A 24,353-nucleotide genomic window follows, 5' to 3' on the forward strand; every position below is an offset into this window, starting at 1 on the left:
CTTGGTATCATATGTCATCTATTTTAAACCCTCCAGAACCTCCTGTTCCTCAGTTACCAAAAATACATCCTGGTTTTATTTGGTATGGGCTATTTGATACTAAATAACAATACCAAGGATAAGAGAGTTTGAACATCCTGTGCCATACAGGAAACGTACAGAATCCTTTCCAAACTCATATGAATATGGATATTAGAATAAATTTTCAGACAGAAGCTCTTCATACCACCTGAAAGCCTATGCATCCACAGTATATTTATTCTTTGAAGTAGCAGTTTCATTTACAAAGGCTGCATAGGTAAATTTGTAGAAATTGTTCAGAGATACTGCAGAAAGAATACTTTTCTGGTAACAGACCTCGGTGTTACTCAGATACAGAACAAAGGCAGGCATATCAAAGAAAAGCATTATCATGAAAGAATCTGAAATAAAACCACATATTTTCAAAGCCAGGGCTAAGAAGTCAAAGTTATTCTATGAGGGGAAAAAAATATACTGAAAGTGTGTAATCAGAAACACATGATAACATACTGGTATATTCCATCACTCGGGGATAAAGAATGGTGTCCATTAATATCCCTTGCTAACAGCATCTTACTGTTTTAAAAGACTGGAAATATTTTTACATTACCCATCATCGATTCAAAGGTGTCATATTTGAAATGAAAGAAGATGCACCCTTTCTTTAACTGCCCTTTTTTCTTTCTGAAGGCACATGCCATAGAGAAGAGAGTATTTTGTCTACATGTAATTAAGTGAATCTATGTAGAATACCCCATTTCCTTTTCATTTAAAATTTTTTCAATGCCTATTTTCCTAAATGCACAGCAGGAGAGAGATTTATTTCTTTCTTTGAATCCCCTCCTTGCCCCGGTTCTCTTACCTTTCAATTTACACACCTGTCAAGGGAAAGAGAAGGATGACTCCCCTCTCTTAAGAGACCACAAGGAGATGGTAGATACGCAGAAGGAAATTTTACAGCAAATTATTTCCCTGGACATTTTAGATGCAATTTGTCTTTTTTTGTAGCAATACAGCTGGCTTAGTGCCTTGCTGTTTTCAGCGTTCTGCCCTCCCAAGTGCACTACAATGCTATATAAAGTATGTGCGGACAGACTGAAAAAACCACCCCAAGCTATTTTTTTAATTTTTCACAGGAACCAATTTTTCTAAAATTCTGATTTAAACCAATATATTACATTTTTACCAATAACTTAACACCTTACATAAATATTACATATACCTTTCCTTCCACGGTAATACAATATACCTGTAGAAACTATAACACCTCTGAATCCAAATGAGGAAAATTGCCTATTTTCAGTCAGTTTAATACTGTTTGCCACAGGTCAAGACGGCTGAAGACATGGATTATATGGCAAAAGAAGCTCAGTTAAGGAATTAAAGAAAAACAGTAAAGTTCAACTGGGAAACAAAAAGGAGAAATTAGCAAACAAAGGTGGACCCTGGAAAAATATGAGGTAGTGAAAACACTAATCCTGAAGCCAGGGGAACCGCAAAAGGTGTAAAGAACAGAATACAGGGTGCGGAGGAAAAAAAAAAACCCAAAAAAAACCCAGAAAAAAATTAAGATTGTCACAAAGAAAAGGTAAGCCTAAATGATGGAGAAATCTTTCTCATGTAGGATCCACAAAACTGGCACTCAATAGGAATTAAGCAAGAAGGAACAGCACCTTTTAAGAGACTTTTGCTTACAAAGGAGATCCGTCGATCTTTCACAATCAGCCTGCCAGGTAGTAGGTAGAACTGGACAAGACCACAGCCCTCAGAAGAATACAAGAAACTAGAGATCAGATGATTTCCACTGAAATTCTCTTATCCCCAAAGGTGGGTGAAATGCTAATAATAATGAAAACTTTCCAGGTAGTCTAAAACGCCATGGGGAAGTTTGACCACTTGGAAGCAGTCACGGGACAGAACAGGCTCCATTTGTGTAGAAGCAAAATCACCCTCCTGGCTTCAGAGCAAGACAACTAAAGATTGTCAGTGAAACGGTGGAGTCATTTGAGAAAAACTCATGTAATCTCTTAATCTGCTTTTAATGTACAAGAACACTAGGAAAGTTACTGCGTTGGATTAAAAAAAGAAGTCATCAGTAGGAAGACGGCTGAAGAGCATGGTGGAAAGTATTAATACTGGTGAAGGCGGTAGTCAGGTAAGCCGTGGCAAGATCTGGTGTGATCCCTCAGAAACGTCTGGTATTTCTGAAACTAAAGAGAGATGAGCAACATAACATCGGCATGAGAACAGATATGACACAACAGAACACAGAAACAAGAATCTCGTCTTTCCTCCCTTGCTGTTTTGGGCAGCATCGTTGTGAGTTGAACGAGATGGATTATGCAATTCCATTGATAGACAAGAGGGAACAATTCATCCCTCCATAGAAAAACATGCCTCATTGAGAACTTCTGCAGGATGCCCAGACTACTCCATGAATCACTCTGTTCATCTATCACTAAATTGTCAAATCAAAACATCCAGAAAATATATTAATCCTTCAATAAAATTGTCATGAGCTGGTGAATGAATAGAAGTAGTTTACAACCATAGAATGTGTTGGGTTGGAAGGGACCTTTAAAGGCCATCTAGTCCAACCCCCCTGCAGTAAGCAGGGACATCTTCAACTAGATCAGATTGCTCAGAGCCTCATCAAGCCTGGCCTTGAATGTCTCCAGGGATGGGGCCTCCACCACCTCTCTGGGCAACCTGTGCCAGTGTCTCACCACCCTCAGCGTAAAGAACTTCTTCCTAATGTCTAATCTAAACCTACCCTGCTCTAGTTTAAAACCATTGCCCCTCATCCTATCGCTACATGCCCTTGCAAACAGCCCCTCCCCAGCTTTCCTGTAGGTCCCCTTCAGGTACTGGAAGGCCGCTATAAGGTTTCCCCAGAGCCTTCTCTTCTCCAGGCTGAAGGAGTTTAGTTCCTTTAGTTTAGCTAGATCCTCCAAAGAACTGGAAAGCTACTATTTAGGTATCCTTAGTCTACAAACATGCAAGGAATAAGCACACAAAAAAATGCAGTCCAGCTTAGAAAACAACTCATTTTCACTATGGTTCACCTTAACTTTAGCCAACAGTAAGAAATGTCAGATACGACCTCAAGAATTTGGCAAGGAATTAAAGATTAGAGGAATCCCCTTCTCAAAGAAATTAAAAGAGGTATTGGTCTATTCTTATGCAAGACACTCTTTGAATTGCAGCAGTTTATTTCTAATGTACATAGTTGAGAGTATCAAAGATATTCAATCAAAGAAAGACAACTGGGGAAAAAAAGGAGACAGAAACCCTCTATCCCGAAGAGATCAGAATAAAGACATATGGAGAGCCTAGCTATTTCTTTTCTATCAGTTTGATCTAATAAATGACATACTACTTTCTGTACAAGCCTTGCCTTGTCTGCGTCCCTAGGCCAGCACACTTACAACACTCGCTTTTAAAAAGGGACATATACGTTGACTCACCGCCTGCTCTCACACGAGCAGCCTGTGGGATTCATCTCACCTATCTACCGCCCATCGCGCCTCTGAACGTCTGGTTATCTAAACTCCTGCTGCTGCCTGGGCAGGAGGACGGCAAATTCCAGCAGGCAATTAATTTCCCTCTGTCTGCCTCCAAGGCGTGTGCCAGCAGGGGACGGTTCCTTCTCCAGGTGCGTGCCACCACTTGCTCCTGATGAAACAACCAGCTTGAAGAACTAGCCTGTACTATTCAACCAGCTTACGCACCATGAAAGTTCAGTGAATCCCACACAAATATCATCTCCGGAAGCTATGCCAGCATTGAAGCAAACCATCACCTGAAAACAATCCAATCTACGTGTTAAGTTTACAAGAAAAACACTGTACAATTTCAGTACAACGGTAAATTCAGATGTATGACCGCATCTTGCCTTTTTCTTCCCTTAACAAAAAACATCCACCTTTTATCCGACTATGTCAGTGCTAAAGTGATAAGGAAAAACCATGGAAGTCAATGTACTACTGAATGTCATAAAAGATGTACAGCAAATATGAGGAGAGTAGTTTAATGATAGCAAATCATATTAAAAATACTTAAATGTTTTTCAGTGTTAAAAGTTTGTAAAACCATTTTCTTTTGAGATTGATTGTTCTTCTATCTATTTACATAAAGTCTGTATTTACTGGAGCATCCAAAAGATGCAATTTTATAATTATTTGTTTATACGCCTAAGCACATGTGAAAAAAGGACTGGCGAAGAGAAATATCAAAAGGGGGGAAAGTAAGTTTATTTTAAAAAGATGCAGAAAAACTCGCGCACAAAAATAAGGACATTACAGTGTATTTACCTTCTTACAGATCTATCCACATCCCCTAAATACAATCTGAAAGACGAGTCTTACATTCATACTTTACTCGATACTTGTTCTGGTTTAACACTCAACTTTCAATCATCAACACACTGTCTATACCTTAATTCACAGTGTCTGCATATAATGTATTGGAAACACAATTTCTCCTTGGGCCCGTGGGATGGAATTTCATTGCAGATCAATGGTGCCTTCTATGAAAGGGGGTGACCTTCTATTTAGAAGGTTTTTGGGCGTTCCCTCCTCCTCCGCACACTCCTCCTTGCTCTACTCAAGGCATTACTCAATATCACTCTCTACTGGGTAACATGTCCCCAGTATTTCACAATGATCAGATGTTACCTACAAGCACAACTGAAACATTTTAGATTTTTTTTTAAATAGTTATTTTATTAATTTCTAAATACATATTCCTAAAATACACTCATTGCCTCTGCTTGTTTTTTTAATTATCATGATTATTTTATTTAAACTTTTCCATTTCACCCACGGTCGCTTTTTAAAGCGGTGAACGATTCGGTGACATCACCCCTTACTCCACTGCACGAGGCAGGTAAGTGAATCAGTGCTGCAGAGAGTTACGCGCAACACAAGTTGCATTCCTCGAGAAACAGCATATTTGCACTTAAACCACTTATGGATTAAATTTTTGTGGCAGCTTGAACAGAATGTTTTTAATCGTCATCTTTCTCATAAGAAGCCCAACCACCAGTGATGGGAAGCAGAGGCATGGAGTGTATTTCCATACTTTCTAATTGCACGTTCCCCCCTACTAATGAAAAATACCCATTCCTTACGGAAAAGTAAATAAAATTTTAGATAAACTGTAAACTTGTCTTGTAAAATTATAACAAAGTTTAATTATGTTATTCATAAGTACACAATGTTCCACAAAAGAAGAGAAAGAAGTATTTTGAATAGTTTCTCACAATCCTGTTGAAAATTTGATCTGTGTTTGTAGACATTGGAAGAAACCAAAAAGAAATAAACCAGAATCAACCAAATACTATTAAAAATATACATTATATATATATATATATATATAAATAACATTTCCCTGGAATGATAATCAGTATTTTTAAAAAGTTGTAACAAATTTGAATGTTATTTAAAAAAAAAAATAAAATTAACTTTGAAAAGTAAAATGTTACTGTAATTCCACCCACTTATCCATCATCTGTGTGGCACCATTTTAGCTGACCTCCACTTTTAATGTAGTTTGAAAAATTCAAATTGTAATACAATGCATATTTTATGTTACATATCAAAAGCTAAAAATTCTAGTAAAAGAAAATAGACTTTGTATATGGCATTTATTTCAGATTACGTTTCTGTGTTTCATGAAAATATGTTCAATGAAATTATAAAATGCCATTGTTAGGGAAACTACATATCTACACAACCAAGATGATGTTGACAGAAATTGTCTTTTAAATACTGCCTTTCAAGGGTTTGAAAACAGTATTTTCATATTGCACAGTTTTAATATTAATACAGTGTCCAACACTATATAATACTCAGAGTCATAACATCATAAGATTTTTAGTGTTCAGTGATGCTTGAAAAAGAAATTAACCCAGTGCATTAGGCAGGGGGGACTGTTAGAGGTGGATGACATAAATGAGAGAAATGCCTCCACTCCCACATCCGTATGTTGTGCCGCCTGTTGTCTCAGGTATGCATTACCTAGGACTGCTAAAAGAAAGCAAGGAGACACTTTTTTTTTTTTTTCCTTCTCCATGAAAGGCATACCCATTGTTTTTTTTCCATTTAAGGTATACCTTCCCAAGATTTCATTTGCAGAACCTGTCTGACAGTGGTCTAGGTAAAATCACACACGCTAAACACTGTCCCTCCCAGAGATGGACATAGATGCCATTTTGGTCATAAGGGGAAGGAAAAAGGAAAAAAAAAAAGAAAAAGAAGAGGGTGGGTGGGGAGGGGGGAAGAGAGAGAAAGAAAAAGAGAGCGAGTGAGCACGATGGTGCTTGTTAAGCCCTTCACAGATTTCTCTCCCTCACACGCACGCATACACACAGGTGTTACTCCACACTTTGGCATAGTCTGCTGGAGGAGTTTTCAGGCCTGAGCTGTTTCTGAAGGCTATATTATCTCTAAATAATATAATTTCTTCACCTATGTACTTTAAAAAAAACACCATAAGCTTTACATCACTTCCACACATGTAAGTGAACAGGACAAATTTAGCACCTCTGAAAATATCAAAAATTCATTATGGAGTTTTGATTTAGCAACAGGATGATCCAATTTTGACTATGGAAGAACTTCAAAATAATACAGCTGTGCAGGCAAAACACTCACTGGGACTCAACTGCTAGAACTAAGTCTCTGAAGTTTCCATGTTAATGGACTTCATGACTAATTTCAAGTGCCATTTTCATCTTAGGAGAGAAAAGGCGTGTTTTCCTGTGTTTTTAATTAAATATTTTTAAATAGGTCTCAAAATAAAAATCACAGTAAATTATCAGGAATTAGTTGGGACTAGTGTAAGCTAATATTTTTTGTGGTTTGCTTTCCCAAATACCACTTAAGTTCACAGTCACTTTCTGTAATATTCAAGTTGTTGAGAAAAATGTTTGATTTTTGTCTCCAAGGCTTTTGACACATATAAAACACCATGTTCTCCTCCCAGCTTTAAGTGCAAAAGAGATGCCCATAAGTTTTCATGAATCCAAAACTAAATTAAAACATCATCCTAAATTGAGGTAGCACATTTAACCAAGTTTCTTTCCAAGAACTTTAGAAAGAAACTGAAGAATTTTATGAGCAATGTCTCTATCAGCAAGCATTAAAACCTTTTATGACTGATGCGTTCTTTTCTCTCCATTTGAGCATTTTAGGAGCTTGGGAGATCTTCTTTAACTCTTCCTTTTTTCCCAAAAAAATACTGTTTAGTCCATGCACTTTTAGGTCCTGTAGCATCTATTGCAACATCGATAATGGAATCTGGAGTCATCCACCTCAGAAACGCCAGGAAAAGGAAGTTCAAAACAGCAAAAAGAGCAAAAATACACCCAGTCACTGGGCCACAGTGAGACATTAGTCTGTCAAGTCGCTCATCCATTGGTAAAACCACTTCGTCTGCAACCCTGTCATACACCTAAATGGAGAAGAGACAGAAAGTAAGAAACAACATCGTTTTAAGATCTACCTCAAAAAAATCAGGCAGTACTTTGTTGTCAGCGTGCAAAATAAATTATCTATTCCTAACTACTAGAAAGGATGAATATTACCCCAAAAAATGAGTACTGTTTTGGACATTTAATTAATTTATTTAAGGAGAAAAAGGAAAATAAAAGTTTTGGTTTTCTGACAGACCTCAAGAGTATTTCATTGAATAAGAAGGCTGCATAATTTGTCTCTCATGTAATATTATATAGAGAGGGTTGGGTTTTTTTAATTAATTGAACGGTTTCTGATCTCCTATTCACACCAGTCATAGGAAGAGAGTCTGAACATGCAATTACTAGACTTTCAACACAAAGATGGATGAACTCATAGATGAGTTGGCAATCGTCCAAATCTCAGTCCTTGAACAATCAAGCAAATCATAATAGGATACTGATTTTTATTTCAAGAAACATTAGTAATTCTTAGTAAAACTCTTAAGACTCAATGAATGTGAAAATACATGCTGCTAGTGACTTAATATGCATACTAACCACAACCACTAAAAACAAAATAAATAAATAAATATAGTCCTGTGTTTCATAGAACAGAAACATAAATACCCACTACACACAACTCAAAAAAGGCTTAAAGGATACAAAGATTTTTCTTTGAGAATATTAGACTTCATCCTATGGGTATCTTAACAATGAGCTAACAAACAACTGTCTTTTGTACAACGTAAGTTCCATGCATACTTCTTCCAGTTATACTAACATTTTCCTTCACAGAAGTTTTCTTATAAAGGAAACTGAAATCTAAACTAACTTCTATAAAAACTTTGCAATTGAAATATTGCTTGCAGTTACAAAATCATAAAATGAATTGTACTGACAGTACTTGAAAATGATGAAATAAACTGGTTGTACATGATACTTCAAGGAGACTTATAAGAGATATATATCTGAGTACACAACAATGTATTTAAAAGGCATGTGATTCAGCTACTCTCTTGCCTAAAACATAGGGGCTGAAGTCAGACGAGACAGATCTCCACAGGCATTTATAATACCATTGCAATTAACATTCTTCACTAACAGCAGAGTTTTTATGCAGAAGCACATTTATAATTCTGAAATATGATTTCAGAAGTGTGATAATTTATTTTCATTACATCCATAGCTTAAGTAATTTCAGCTACATTCAGCCTACTGTCTGGCTCTCATAATTTTAAACCACTTGTTAGCATGTGGCAGACAAAACTTTGTCATGAACTCTCTTTTCCTCCATCTTCCACAGAATGTTCTCCAGTTAATGCGAAGACTGGAAAAAAATATATGAGTAGAAATGTAACTAAAGATCTAGGCTGTTCTTCATAATCTTTATCAGCAGTTATGGCAGAGGAAAAAACGCATAGAAAAAAAGACATATCTAGGGACGTACTGTGTTAAAAAAAAAAAAAAAGAAAAGAGTATTTTCTGAACCTTTTTAAGCCACATATTTTTGACAGGAAACACACTGAAAAATTACACAGAAAGATTACATAGAGAACGTACATATTAATGTTTCAAAGAAGTAGCTGTTTAAGAAATGTACTTTCAGAGGATTTAAAAGAAGTGGTTATACATACTTTCTCAGTCCTCTCTGCTACATTCCTCCATGTATAAAATGTCTTTACTTTATTATGAACAGCTTCTGGAGATGGTAGTGTTCCTGATCTGAGCTGGGCAATAGCTTTTTCTAATCCATCACACAAAGATTTCACAGAGGGTTCACATAAAATAATGAGATTTTCTGGAAGCACCTCAGGAATCCCGCCGACTCTTGTACTCACCACCTTTGAAAGAAACAAAGAAATAGCACATATGCTTCATAACAAAATTGAGTGATGACATTGCTATTACACTGTTTAGATGCAGCACTTCAGAAGAATAGGGAAAAAAAAATACAATGAGCGGTTGCCATGAAGGCAAAGACCAGCATCACACTTTGGGAATTTTACCTGTGTGCAAACGAAGGGTCTAAGCCCTAGAAAAGATCTAGCATAGCAGATTACCTTTAAGGATGTCCAGAATGTTTCTTTGGTAGTATGATAAAACAGAAGACTTGGTCTAATGAGTGGTTTGAGACTTCTTTCCTAAAGGTGTTTGTCACGGTATACAACTTAATCTGTGTAACCAGATTTTGGACTTTCTCTTCATAGCCCCTCATGAAAACTGTTACCTCTACTTGGAGAGAACAGTTTTACCACATCCGCCTTCAGTTTACGCTTTCTAGGCTACTGAACATTTACAAGAATTTCTTTAGAATTTCAATAAATTTTAATCTGAATTATTATTTTTAAAGGGAAATCAGAAACTACTAAGACCCACATTATGCAATCTTCTATAAACAGCGGGCAACAATAAGCAAACCGCAGAACTTCCTCACCTCCAGAGACGAAAACAAATGACAGGGGAATAATTACCACTACTAGGTAGGAACTACTGTCAAAGGCCATTGGAGTAAAAAAAAAAAAAAAAAAGAAAAAAAAAAAACCCTGATCTTCACACTTTCTATACTTCTTGTATTCTAGATACTCTTATTAATCAGTCTTTTAAAGTTTCTTTATATTTTAATGTGAGGATTTAAGTTCTTTATGGCTGTTGATTTAACTTTTTTTGAGTTGTCAATCTGAGTTGTAAATTAGCCAGAAAGGGCTTTTACTGTTTTCTCTCTCTCCAACTCTTATCTCGAATCTTTACACAGTAAGGCAAATACATCCTCAATTAATAAAAAAAAAAAAAATCCGAATGTCAGTTCTTGGTGCAGGAAGAAAACAGTTCTTATACAATGGTTTAGTCTGGTAATTCAATATGCCTGACTGACCAGTCCCCCATGCTCATGAGCAATTTTTCTGCAGCTCCTCTTGAAGTAATGTCAAAGTAAACCTTCGTGAACATCGACTATCCCGAAACTCTGTAAAGGAGTACATACAAAACAGTATTTTGGAGAGGCGGTCTGGTTAGTTCAGGAAATTGAGAGTTAGCAGATCTACATGTTATTCCCAAGTCTGCACAAGTTTCTTCTGTGAGCTTAAGCAATTTCGGTTAACCCTTCTGTTTCAGCTTCCAGGTGATAAATGGGGTTATTTTCACACCCTTGTGAAGACAGAGCCTCAGATGAATCCAATGTAACAAGCACATATTATTTAATCATGAACTTTGTTTAAAATGGATACATGTGTTCTAGATAGTTGAGATCTTTTTAATTTATTTTTTTTACCTGTAAACCACAGCTTGCTGCTTCCACAATTGCCATACAAAAGGCCTCAGTGAGAGAAGTGTTGAGAAAAATGTGCCCCTGGACTAGAACATTTCTAACATCCTGGTGTTCCAAGGCTCCTAGGAGACGTACCCTGCATATGGGAAGGGGGAGGAAAAAAAAAAAAAAAAAAAGGCAAAAAAAAAAGCAAAATAAATATAAACACTAGGTTTGGACTGCAATAATGCTGTATAGTGTTACCCACATTATGAAAAATGTACCAATGGTTCACACTTATATAGCAAGAGAAGGAACACAGATAACTTTGTTCCGCTTTCTTAAAATTTTTCCTGCAATGAAGAAATAGAAGACTGTTTCGTATTTTCACATTAAAAGAAACTTCTGAAAATAAAGTTGAGAGGAGAAGGTGCCGTTTGTTTCAATGGCAACTGCCTTCAAAACATTGCTACTGAGCTTTCTAATTCTGCAAGAGAACATGGCTTCATGCAATTAATAGTTAAGAATTGTCATGCTTTCTTTGTTTACATGTATTTTCTGAATTTTCAGTGTGAGGTCTGATCAACCTTAAAGTCTGAGGGGGTGGTGGGGAAAGTATTTAGGATACAATGCTCAGGACCTATCATTTTGAAGAGATACTGGGAAACGGTAAAGGACGAAATAAGAATGATACTAACAGTTTTATCAAAGGAATCCCTGACTGAAGTACAGAATGACCAACAGAAAACAAAGAATAGGAAATGGAAAAATAATAACCTTGTCCTTGCCACATAAAACTGTCCTTGAACAACACAAAAACCCCAAAGAAATACAGAAATGCATATGCGTCACAGAAACATTTTGGTAACACAGTAGCACCAGGGAACATATTTGTAGTACCACAAGAACACATACTAAATAAGCACTACCCTGAAGAGTTTCATACTCTTCAGATCCTCACAAGCAGCACTGACATGAACTAGCTGTTTAACACCTTATGCTGTATGGTAATATGTGATCCAGGCATCACACTTCCAGAGAAGAATATGATAAATTTATGTCTTAGACAGCTTTTCTCTGACTCAAGTGAAGGTTCATACAGGGTCTATTTCTATCAGTTAACTTGCAGGATCACAGTCCAGCTCTAAGTCTTCAGTTAGCATCTGGTCTATCTGCCTTGCCTTCAATAGTTTTCATCTTCTCCAGCCTCAAGATTTTGGGTTTTTTTTGGGGGAGGGGGGCAGGCAGAAAGGGTGTTGCTGTTGTCTTCCCCACCCCTAAAGTACACTGAAAGATCATAGACATGCACAGAACAAACCTGTCATGTAGCTGGTATCTTTCCCGGACTTCTTCCAGTATGATTCGTTTTGGTCCTTCTCCTCCAACTATGAAATGTAGCTCTGGATATTTCTGACAGAGCTCAGGAATTATACCACTAAGCAAATCTATACCTAAGAGTAGAAAATTTAGGGCAAGCCATTATTGTATTTGATTTTAGAACTTATCATGATGCAGCCTACCGCTATAACTCTATTCAAGAGAAGAAAAAAAAAAAAAAGTCTCTTGAAGACAGCTACACTGCTGAAAACAAAATTCTGAAAAAAAAGTCAACTTTTGATCTATTAGAAGATAAATATGGAAGAAAAAATCACTTAAGTTGTTGCTTGATTAAATAAAAAAAAAGTTAAAACATTTTTAACAGGATATATAGATTAGGGCCTAAATCATACCATAGAATCATAGAACGATTTGGATTGGAAGGGACCTTAGAGATCATGTAGTTCCAATCCTCCTGCCATGGGCAGGGACACCTTCCACTACACCAGGCTGCTCAAAGCCCCATGCAGCCTGGTCTTGAACACTTCTAGGGATGGGGCATATCTCCATTTAAGTACAATATATGCCAAACCTTCCATTTTACACATTTTAATTTTCAATATCTTCAATATTACAAAAGAAATACACCTCTGAACCCAATATGCGCAAACGGGAATGTGCATTTCTTCTTGAATGCATAGACACAAAAGTTCAGAACCGTCACCTTACAACTCCTGTTTAAAATCCAATCCATGCCACAGATACAGTATAAGTGGTACCTAACCAAGATCTTCCTTACCATACCCTAAAAAAAAAATAATAACCAAAATAAACTTACATTTTAGCCCCCATTACCTTTTCTGTAAACAAGTCTGCTGACAACAACAATTGTTACTGTACTGTCATCCCTCCTTGACGGGTCTGGAGTGAAGTCAGTGGGATCAACAGCGTTGGGGATGACGGAGACTATCCGAGGGTCTAATGCCGCTCGCAGCACTGTGTTTTCCTTACTTGTGTAGGAGACACAGATGATGTGGTTCGTATCACACAAGGACACCGTCAGAAGTTTGTTGGTAAGCACCGAGCTGACATCCGCAAACCCAAAGAGGGAGTGGTCCGTGAACACCGTCCGCAGCCCCATGGTCTTGGCGTGGAAGAGCGCATCATGGGCCATGGCAGAGAAGGAGCTGTGGGCATGGACGACGGTGACCCTCTCCCGCACAAAGATGTACCTGAGCAGGGGCAGGCTGTGGAAGAGCGTCGTTGCCGTGGACTGGTTGTACATTACCTTCAGGGGCAAGTAGTAGACTTTCAGCCCGTTGGTGAGGTAGCGGACGCCCTTCCGGCGGCCGTAGGCATGGGTGACCACCAGGACCTTGTGGCCCCGCTCGATGAGGCACTGCGACAGCTGGTACACGTGGCTCTCCACGCCCCCCATGTTGGGGTAGAAGAAGTCCGACACCATACAGACGCTGTGCGACCCCCCCGCCGGGACCCCGGCCGCCATCCCGGGCCCGCTCCTGCCGGGGGAACCACAAGGCGCCATCACTCGCCGCCGGCCGCCCGCGAGGACCCCCACGACTCTCACCGCCCCCGGACCCCTCACCGTCGCCGGCGGACCCGGCCATACATCCCGCCTAGGCCGCGCCGCGGCCCTCACCAGCGCCGGGAAGGCGGACGGACGGAGGAGGCCGCGGGCCCTTTAAGAGGACGACCGCCCCAGCAACCCGCGGCCGCCTCGAGGGACAGGGGGTGGCGGTGGTGAAGGGGGGAGGCGGGGGCTGGCGGGGGCGCGTGCGCCCGCGCGCGTGCACGTACCTGCCGGCCGCCGGCCCTCCCGGGGCCCTTCCCGGCGCCCGCCCATTTCCGGGCACGGCCGCCCGGTCACCACGGCAACCGCACGGCTTAGCACCCGCCCCCCGCCGCCGCCGCCGCCGAGGAGCGCTCCCGCCTCCAGCCCCGTCGCAGCGCCGCGGCCCAATCGCTGCTCGGCGCCGCGTCACGCGGGGAAAGAAGCGGCCAATGGGGAGCGGCCGCGGGCCGCCGGGCGTGCGGTGGGCCGTTGGGCGCGGCGGGTCTCGCCACCGGCCTCGGCTGGGCCTTCCGGCCGTGCTACCGGGGCCCCGGGCGGCAGGGGGTCCCCTCACCTGCGACAGCGTTGGCCTTGCTTTGGTGGGAAGCCTGCCTCGGACGGTTGCTGTCAAAAAAAGTTTAAAAAAAGGCTTATACACAAAAAAAGCGTAGTCCAAAGTGATGAAAAGAGTGAGGTGCGCCCTGTAAAGGGATAGAATTGCCTTAAAACTCCAAAGGCTTCGCCCTGCCTTCAGAGGAGGGGCTCCTCTGGTTGACTCTTTGGCTCAGTCGCAGGTGGAACTCCCGAAATGATGTCAAGTCTTTTGCCATAGGTGCTGGAAACTTGCTGCCTCTGAATGAAAATATAAACACCCTGATTTCTACAGACAGTCCAGGAGCTTGGACCTTGAGAAACACATCTTGTCTCTGCCCATGGCCGGGGTTTTGGAACTAGAGGATCTTTAAGGTCCTTTCCAACCTCAACCATTCTATGATTGTATGATCTGTGTTGTGCGAGTTGTGCTCTGGGACTGTGGGCTGGCAGCACTTGGCTGTGGGTTTCTGGTCTTCTGGAGGAGCTTTGCAGTCAGCTGTTGGCAGCTCCAGCACCCGCCCAACTGCTGCTGGCTGCCAAGGAGGATGTTACCTCACCAGGCTAGGGTTGTTCTTGCCTTTCCTATATGTTCCCAAAATTATGTTTCGCAGCTACTTCTCCTTGCCAAGATTTCTGATAAGAATTTTGTCAGATTTGATTCTGTCATCACTCCTATGCAAATATGTGGTTTGTGAGTGACAGTACAAGCTGACCTAGGCTGCAGTGCTGGCTGGATTCCTGGTTAAGTTGAAGCTTGGAAGAAGGACCAAGGAGGAAATCAGACACTTCTTTCTGGGGACTGAAAGATGTGAAAGATGTTACTGTGCTGAACAAGAAAAACATTGCTTGTTGTTTGAATTTTTCTCATGTGTTCAGAAAGGCGAGACTGGTGTTGGCACATCTGAATTCATCATCAGGTGCTCCTCCCAACTGGCAAGAACCTGATTTTCAGGATGAGAAGCTGAGTATGAGGCCAGAAGGGGGGAGGCTTCTCACCTGCCACAGCCGGTATCTTTGCTGTGAAAGAGGAAGAACATGGGAACCAAGGTGCCATAGGAATCAGAAGAAACTGCAGCCTGGATGTAAAGCAATTGCCTTAAATTACATCTAGGAAAAAAAAACAACAACAAAGTAGTGCCAGCAGAAGGAGTAAAGCACTTGGAGGTTCTGAGCTGCAGCACCCCATGATGTGATCCCTGGTAAACGATGGTAGTGACCTCCCTCGGTGTAAGGCTGCCCTGAAGAATTGAGCTGTACTTGTCACACAGAAAAACAATGATTACGGTTTTAACTATTTGGAAAACTATATTTTTTTTTTTAGTCTACTCTTCTTCTTGTAGAGAGGTTGTAATATTTGGTATGCAAGCTTAAAAAATCCAAAGAGAAATCATAACTGGCATACAACATAGCAGCCCCTGTCTTCATCAAAAGAAGTGGGATTCAACATGTTCCATAAGCGGATGCTGACTGACCACTGTGCAAATCCAGAATACGGGCGCTGAAGTACAAAACCTTTCCACGAGACAAATCCCCTTAATCTCAGAAACCTCCTTTTATACCACAGCAGCTGTGATTCTTTGTACCTCTATATTTATCTGAACTTTGAAGAGGAGCTGACACTTTCTCAGCAGCAGGCCATGGACTCTGAACATCTTTCTGAAGGATGTCAGGAAAAGTATTGTGGACAAGCCTTCCTGCCTTTGGCCCAGCATGTTAGCTTTGGTGGTCTGACATACATGTTCTTCATTAAAAGTGTCTAGTTGTGCTTAATGTCATACCTGTCAGTGGTCCAATACAATTCCCTCTATATCAGCAGCCGCCTCCCCTTGTCATGCTCTAACGACTGAAAAATTTGTCTTCCAAGGAGCCTAGGAAATACCTTAATGCAAAGGAAAGGAATCTTTGCTACTGTGAAGTTGACAAAGGTACTGTTAAATTTTCTATCCGTGCTGTTTCATGAGGACGGGGTACCACACACTTTGCACTGGCTGTGTTGTTGTGTTGTTTATTCATAAAATTGTTGCTGATCCTGGGCAGATCCAGTCTGTCCTGTTGTGATCTGAGGTGAAGCCATTGTGAAGGCTTCACAATGAAGGCTTCACAACATCTGAGAGATTCACATTTTCTTCCTTTCTACGTGCCTGAACTCAGTGCTCTCACTCCCTCATTTAAAGCACGTACAAGGTCAGAGTGACACTACGGGATATGTAAAGTAGAGAGTAAAGACGTTAAACCAGTGACAGCAGAGTAATTACTGCTTCCAAGCCTGGTCCTCAAATGCTCCCTAAAGTACCCTCATAAATTGAGTTAATGGAGAGAGAAGATGGAAGAGACTTAAAGGGGCTCCAGTGGCTTTGTTCTGGTAGCAGATGCTGCCTCGCCTCAAGGAGACCACTTCGGTGTTCTTGAAAAGGCAGGAAAACTTTCTGCCAGGTGCTCTGTTGTATCATCTCCCTCTCGGCCTCCTCTCATGCTGAGTTTGCTACTGTGTCCCCAGCCTGGTGGATGATGTTGCTTCTATTGCATGTCTGTCTTGAGCAAAAACTTCAGTTTGGTGAAGTGGCTTTGCTGAGTGTAATAAGCTGGTGTATTAAATTAATGCATTTGTGTACACTTACTATGCCTAAAGCATGCACATTTATTATTTCAAAACATTAGTAATTGACAAAAACAGGCGATCAGTTGTTCACAAAGTAGTTCACAACAGAGCTGCGAAGCAGTGCTGCTCCAGAGCCTGATGCCATGGCGAGGGAGTCACAGCGCTCCTGGAAAAGAAATCCCATGATGTGGAATAGTGGTGTCAAGAGTGCAGAACCAAATCACAGTGAAGGACATTTTCTCTACTAGGATTCAGGAAAGCAGAAACTGTTGGAAGCCCCAAATGGAGAACATTTGTGAAAAATACTACTGCTGGATGGAGAATCGTGACCTATAGATGCAAGCATAGAGCGAGACTGATTACTGAAACTGAGCAGGAAAGAGCAAAAGACAACCCAACACCCTGTTTGAAAAACCACAGTGTTTTCAGTTTCTGATCCTGCTGAAATTAATTATGCTCCAAAATGAGAAGGAAAGCAATATTTGGAATCTTTGTCCTGAAGGAGAGAACAAACTGTCCTTCCATTTGGTTTGCTTTTATATGGTAAGGCTGGAGAGCCTATCGCTTCTAACACTCCTGCAAAGAGGGAGTGAGGGCCCAACTGTCTACTTCAGCGGTTATTTTTTGTGGTAGGAATTGAAAAAGGATCTAAGAGGTTTCTAACATACCTTAAAAAGGTTGGTTTTGCCTGGTTTCTGCTGGGTACAGCCAACCATGTATCTGTCTGTAATACCACCCAGAAAGCAGCCAAGAAAAATCATGGGTTTCTCATTCAAGCACCTGAGTTTTCTTATGGTCTTTCTCCCATATTCATGAAATCCCACAGAAGCTGGATGAAATGACATGTTAGTGTACTCTTAAAATACAGGTTTCAAGTTGAAAGGTTAACAAACTGCAGTGTAGTCCCTGAAGGAAATGACCATTAAATACAAACTGTAAAAAGGGTTTATTTTCTTTAAGCCAGATTTCTCTCTTAAATGCCAGAAAATAAGTTGGTTTTTCATTTTACAGGCACATCTCCCTTCCAAGCAGGTTGGAAGTCACCTGTGGCAGATGAATTTGCTAACAGAAGTGAGAAGTTGATTGGCAAGGCTATGTGTGTTAGGTCTCACATCGGTATGTAACCTGTGCCCCTCACGCACACCCTGAGGTCTCAATCACTCAGTCACCCCCTGTGTATTACAGTGCTCTCCCATCCCACAGCCCAGCTTCCCTTCTCTCTCAAATCAGGACAGCGAAGGTGGGGAGGAGCACGAGGGCTTGGGAGCAGTCAGAGGGTCTATACCAGGAAGGGCTTCCCTGGGCTTACACACAGGTCACATCTCTGTCCTTACCAGGATGGGACAGCTGCTTGCAGTGAATTGACAGTTGCTGCAAATAATCCTCTGTTACACCACCTAGGCATAAGTTGTTCACCACTTTCATGCAGGGACCATTTCAGCACCTGAGTACAGGGTGTCAGAGTCCTTCCTGGTCCCTAAGAGAAGTAGGTGTCACAAACAGGTGCTGGCTGTCTTCTGCCTTCTCCGTCAAGTCAGTGATCCAGCGTAAGAGCCCCCTGAATGGGGCAGAAAAAATTCCTGGGCACACAATGCAAAGCGATGCCTGTGCTCTCCCTGACATTTGAAATCCATCAGGACTGGTTACTTTTATACTGACAGACCTAAGGGATCTGTGTCCAGCAGCCAGCGTACAACCAGCATCAACTCTCTAGCAAGTCATCTGACTAATTTGACAGAAGTGCAATTGTGTGCCTGTATCAGGATCAAATGAGATACAGTAACACGCAGATCTGGTATCAGTTATTATAAAGCCACAACCTGTTGACCAGACTAGACTTGGTTTTACTTTTTTTCTCAGCTTTACTAGATTTTAGTGTCTATTTAGCTACAGATCTAAATTTCCATTTCTGCAGCCTTGAGGCCGCATCAAAGTGTTTTAGCATTTGTGATTCAGCTGCATTAGAAGAGAAGGCCTGTCTTAGAGGTTTTCTGTTTGTACCTGTAAGACTGTACTTGATGAACTCTTTTAAAAAATCCTGGTAATTTATGTCGTAGAGTCAATAAAAACTGAAGTGCCAGAACTCTCAGATGGGTTTCAATATTAAAATGGTAACAAAATGGATTTAACTAAAAGCTAAACAAGTGTAAGGACCTCTTGGTGGGGGAAAAAAAAGGTGCAGTGACAACAGCAGATGGAGCTGTTGGAAACTTCAGTTGTGTTGTTCCTGCTGGGACCTTACCAAAATATTCTCAGTGCAAAGGTGGAGAACCTGTATCTCATATGTTTTATTTCCTACCTCTAATGCTTCTGCCACATGTATGCTCTGGAACATTATTGGCAGTGTTCTTTCTGCTCATGATAGCCATTAGTGTAGTACTTGACTGCTTTCTATAATCTGAATCAAAAGAAAACAGAGTTTCTTCCAAAAGCTAAACATGAACTATCCAATATTTTGATAGTTTATATCCAGATTTAAACTGTAAAGGAAGAATAATTACACTTTAAAATCCAGGAAATGAAACAAGGGTTTCTTTAAGTTGATAGTGTTATTGTAGCCTTGAATACCTAAAGATAAAAACAAGGTAACGTCCGTGGAGGAAACAATAGTTTTTATTTGACTGTTAGAATTGGCAAGACTCAAGAGAGGCTTCCAGGCACACAAACCCTTCCTGAGGTTTGAAACGGAAGCTGCGGATTTCAAGCTTTGTGCAGGTTGGAAACGAGTGCTCTGAGTTTAATTTAATTAATGTGGAGCAGAGTGATAAGACCTCAGGGGACAAGTAGAGAGGCATAGGTATTACTAGCTATGAAAACTTTAGGAGTGAGCTGTGGGTGGTTTTAAAAGGAGATGCACAGGGAAATGGTGGATCAGAGAAAGACCGGATGACTTTAAGGGGATTTTCATTATATGCCTTTGTAACTGAGCTATAGGAAAATATTGCAGTTCATTATGGAGACAATATTGATAAGAGGTGTTGCATAGTTCTTGTGAATATGTTCAGCATTTCCTTGTGTTTCATCACTTGTATTGGTTATTTTATTCTGATGAGTGAAGCTGAATAACCACTATGCAACCGTATTCGAGTGTTCAAACATAGTCTTGAGCAGTTAGCCCATCATAGGGAGCAAGAAATGCTTTCCCAAGAAAGAAAGAGGAGCAAAGGAAGCACATGAGTGTGCTTAGACAGAGGGATCCAGGGTCAAGGGAAGGTTTCGCACTTCGTTCACTCACACCAATGAGTCACCTAGCAGAAACTGATGGGTTAGTCTGGGTATCTTGCATCACCATTTCGGCTGGACCTGGGATACTAAGCCACACAATAGAGATACAGTCTTCACCAATTAAAAATACCACTTAGCAAAATAAGTGGGGCAGAAGATCACGTGGAATGCTTCCTATTTTTTTACCTTCTTTTCTTGATGGTTAATTTGTAATCGCGCTCAATAACTGGTTTTTTTTATATAATCACTGTTATATTTTTAAATACGTGGTATATACTAATGCAGAGTAGAATCAAATCGTTGATTATTCAACCATAAACATTTTAAAGGTAGCTTTTGATTTCTAAGAAATGAAGCAATTCATGCTAAGTAATGGATCCCCAATGCTCTCGACCTGGGAGGACCTTTCACATTGAGTAGTATTGTAAAGTGTGATAAAAGTGGAAACAAGGAAGGGTGTTAATGGCATAGAAGTCAAAATAGAGACCGAGCCCTGACAGCATCATTTTATGTACTCTTTTTGCTTTATTGGCTAAAGGAACAGTTTCCTTTTAACTTAATTTAAAACAGACCTTCTCCCCCCGAGTGAAAAATTTTTATTGAAGTTTTTGGATAACTGCTGATATAGGAGTCTGACAGAAATAAAACAAACAGCAGTACATCATTTGCAACCCCTGACTTGTTTGGTTTTTAATGTAGACTGTAATAAATGAGAACATAGATTCATTTGTCCTAGTAACCACCTTGTAGTTCCAGAGAGACTAATTCACTCCCTGAGTCCAAAATTAGAAGGTGGAACGTTCTTTGATATTTTAAAGTTGAAACGCATTTATCAGTTATTTAGAAAACACAAAGGAAACTGGCAGCTGAAGGAGCTTTCACAAACTTTGGTTTGGGTTTTCAATGTTTCCCTCTCCTTTTTTTACACTGCTGAAAGCAAAATAACTCTTGATTTAAATAGCATAAATCCTGGCTTACAGTGGTACAAGAAAACAAAACAAAAAGAAAAACCCAAGCAGGTTCACTTCTTTTTTTTGGCTGGAAAACAGGAAAGGACCTTAAGAGTAAGCTGGAGTTGATGCCCAAAAGATACATATAGGTTTATATATTTGCAATGTATATGAGTATGACAGGATTTATATATGGTCTGTCAACCTTCCTATGAATAATGCTTGCTATAAGCAATGAAACAGTACATGACATAGGATGGCTTTCAAAGTAAACAACAGTACTTTCAAGATTTGCTTGAATTTCTTCATTGTTACCGGCATTTTGTAAGATGATTTTTTGCAAGTAGATAAAGATTTCCTGACTCTTTCAAATGCGGTGTGCATATTTTGCTATTATTCAGTCTTTCCCCCTGCCCCCTCCCTGCAAAAAGCACATGGAAGTGAAAGCTAGCTACTCATAAAAATGGGTATTTTTGGAAACTTCATGTGTGTTTATTTAGAATTGGCAATTATTATTTAAGTATTCTTATTCCTATTATACACATGAATATGTAGAGATAGTAATCCAAGTATCACATTAAAGACCCCTCTCACTATATAAAAATTGACACACCGTAACAGGAAGTTTTAGCATTATTATTCTGGCTATGAAATCTGTAAATCATGTCCATATGCTTAAAAAGCAAGTCACGCTGAACACAGTAATAAAAGGCATTTCAAACTTCAAAGACAATGTTCCTCTGCTCAATAACCTTCGCTCTGAGAAGGTCATTTAGTCATAGGTTAAGAGCTAATGTCATCAGTCAAAAAACAGATCTGCTATGAATTTTACATACCTCAGTTAAGTCTTCTGAATTGTTATATTAAATCTCTGTTATTAAATTCTGATGTATAGATATGAAAGATAACACAAAGCATTTCTATTTTAAAGTTTGTTGAATATTTTTTACTGGATTGAAAAATCCAGAATTTCTCGAATAAAATAACATTATGAGGCTTTATAAATCTTCATCAGATTCTGATTATCTGCTTGTGTTTCCATCTCCACCCAGAGCCTCCTTTTAGTCATGGTTTTCCACGTAAAGGATTTATGGCTGTGTCACGGCATTAGTGACATCTGGATCTTCTTGGGGCTGTGGCAATGAAGACTGTCACGCAGCACTGGCATTTACAGTGTTCTGCTTAAACTCTTGAGCTTTTCCACATAGTATTTTAGTGAATGTTACAAATATGCAGTACGTGCTCTAGCTTTGGATTTTCTAATCATACAGGAGAGCGGGGTGGAAAAGAGCAGCACCCTGCAATGTGGAAACTGGCATAGGGTGTCCTGTCATTCATTTAGTGGCCAGCCCAGCCTAAACCACGACACAGGGCCTTAGGAGAATGATCTGCTATGAGGAGAATTTATTGTAAAGAAAAGAAGCTGTAAGATCCCTGTGCTGCAAACGCAGTAGTGCACAAGTGCAGCCCAAACTGCAGGTGGGTCAAAGCTTCAGAAGGTAGAAGTGCCTTTCTTCTACAGGGGAAGGATGGCCAATGCTCATACTCAATTAATTGTATGGATAGGGAAAGATATTTTCATGTTCCTGTGTCAACAAGTGTGAATCTGGTCAATTCAGAGCTCTTAGGTGTCTCTCCTTTTGTGCCCAGGACAGTGTCACATCTTAGGTGAAGTGAGGGGGGATGGATCCATCACACTGAGTTTCAGGGGAAGGCTGCAGAATGGCAGCACTGTCCTCGTGTGTGTGGTATCTTTGTACCTTAGACTTCCAGGTACAGGTCTGTTTTTCAGTGGTCTAGGAAGGTGTGAAAACCTCAGAGCAGGGTTCACAGTGGTGGTCAGCGATGGTACTTTTCTAGCCTGGGTATCCTAATGGCTATCGCACTCTCCTGGGGGTTTGGTGGTTTGTGTTCAAATCCCTCTCTACCTCAATGAGAAAAGCTTTTGAACATGGTTTTCAGCCTCTCGGGGGCTGCTTTATCTAAGACCCTTCTGGAGTTGAGGCAGACTTATTTGTCTCTCAGGTTGGAGCAATTCTGTTTTGTAAAAATAAGTTAATATATTCACTGGTGAGGACAGAAATCTGAGGAAGCCTCTACAGATCATCATTGACGGGAGTCGGGCATAAATAATACAGGGTTCCAGTTGCTAAACTTCAATTTAAGAAAAGCTAGGAAATGCAAAAACTTAAACTCTTTCCATAGAATTTAGCTGTACAAATACTGTTGTATAGTTTCACACAAAGGTGTGTTTTCACTCCATACGCCTCTGGTGCCACAGTTAAGCGTCTGGTTTGCCTCTGCAGTTCCCCGGCTTTCTGAGGAACAGGCTAATGGCGTAGCCTATCAGCGATCCAACCATGAGGTTGGGGTGCCCCAGACTGAGCTAGGCGAGAAATGGTGGGGCACATCATTCCTTTTATGGACCCTTATAGAGCTCAGGGATTTCACCCACCATGTACATGTGTCAGAATTTAGAGCCTCTTGGAGAAGCGAGGGAAAGGTAAGGGTGTGCTTCTGTTGCCAAGCTGGTTTACCTGGTTTCACACTGGGGTCATGTTCCCCTTCTTGTCCATGCAGAGTGCGTGTTGGTTGCATCTGGCCTTTGCTCTGGAGGAGAACCCTCAGCAGGGGAGCCCAATGCAGACCAGTAGGTAACCCTGCTGCAGAGGCTCCACCCAGTACGCTCATAGGTCCAATTGTGTTGCTTGGTCACAGGATCCCAGGCCAGTTCCCAGCACAGATAACAAGAACAGCCTGCCGGTATGTTTGCACGGACCTAGACCACAGACGGCTTAGGAAGCACTCAGAGCAGTCCTCCAGGGTTGAATTCTAAATGCTTTACTCAGACAAAAGACACGTTAAATTGTTTGGTCCTTCATCCAACAATTCAATCAATCTTACAGGATTTGGCTGTAATTTTATTTCAAAACAATCTATTTTTTCCCCTATATAAATGTAAAAAAATCTCAGATGCACATCAAAAAGCCATTTTCTATTCCCTGTGTTGTGTCAAGCTTTCCACCTCTGTAGCAGTTGTTTCATTTGCTCTATTCCCTTCATATAGAATCGGAGAATTCAGCAAAGGGGAAAAAAATGTTTCAGTCGTCAAGACTATCACTTCCAGTTCAGGATTATTGCTCACAGTATTTGCTCTGGACTGGCTCAATCCAGACTTCAGTGGCTCAGAAAACAATGCTGTCCTTGTACTCGATTTGGTTAAAACACTTTTACTCAGGCCTCACACTGGTGAAAGGAATTTCTGTGCAAAGGAGATATTTTCAACGCATGGTAAGCTAAAAGGAAAACCTTCTTTTAGTGAACCGTGCCTTTCCCAAAATCACTGAAGAGTAAGTGCTAGTGTGACTGTT

The 24,353-nt window shown here is 40.6% G+C and overlaps 1 protein-coding gene across 2 annotated transcripts; it reads right to left on the minus strand.

Moving 5' to 3' along the window:
* Window positions 1–4,266: 4,266 nt before the first annotated feature.
* On the minus strand, window positions 4,267–13,921 carry PIGA (phosphatidylinositol glycan anchor biosynthesis class A). 2 transcript variants are annotated; one of them, XM_054188144.1, is made up of 6 exons: window positions 13,860–13,921; window positions 12,897–13,561; window positions 12,043–12,175; window positions 10,749–10,881; window positions 9,115–9,321; window positions 4,267–7,476 (listed from the first exon to the last, which is right to left on the minus strand). In XM_054188144.1, the coding sequence occupies exons 2-6, from the start codon at window positions 13,546–13,548 to the stop codon at window positions 7,213–7,215; spliced, it is 1,389 nt and encodes a 462-aa protein (XP_054044119.1). In that variant the 5' UTR covers window positions 13,549–13,561; window positions 13,860–13,921; the 3' UTR covers window positions 4,267–7,212. The 2 variants fall into 2 exon arrangements, with proteins under 2 accessions (XP_054044119.1, XP_054044118.1); XM_054188143.1 differs by lacking the exon at window positions 13,860–13,921 and adding an exon at window positions 13,648–13,794.
* Window positions 13,922–24,353: the final 10,432 nt, after the last annotated feature.

This window comes from Rissa tridactyla, chromosome 1 (genome assembly GCF_028500815.1).
Source record: "Rissa tridactyla isolate bRisTri1 chromosome 1, bRisTri1.patW.cur.20221130, whole genome shotgun sequence".
Classification (NCBI taxonomy): Eukaryota; Metazoa; Chordata; class Aves; order Charadriiformes; family Laridae; genus Rissa; species Rissa tridactyla.

Excerpts from the sequence above, each read along its gene's own strand:
- PIGA (XM_054188143.1), bottom strand. The coding sequence starts at position 13,673 with ATGTATGGCCGGGTCCGCCGGCGACG. Across the intron at positions 13,562-13,647 it reads GGCCGGGTCCGCCGGCGACG|GAGCGGGCCCGGGATGGCGG; the intron begins GTGAGGGGTCCG and ends TTCCCCCGGCAG. Across the intron at positions 10,882-12,042 it reads AGATACCAGCTACATGACAG|GGTACGTCTCCTAGGAGCCT; the intron begins GTTTGTTCTGTG and ends TCCCATATGCAG.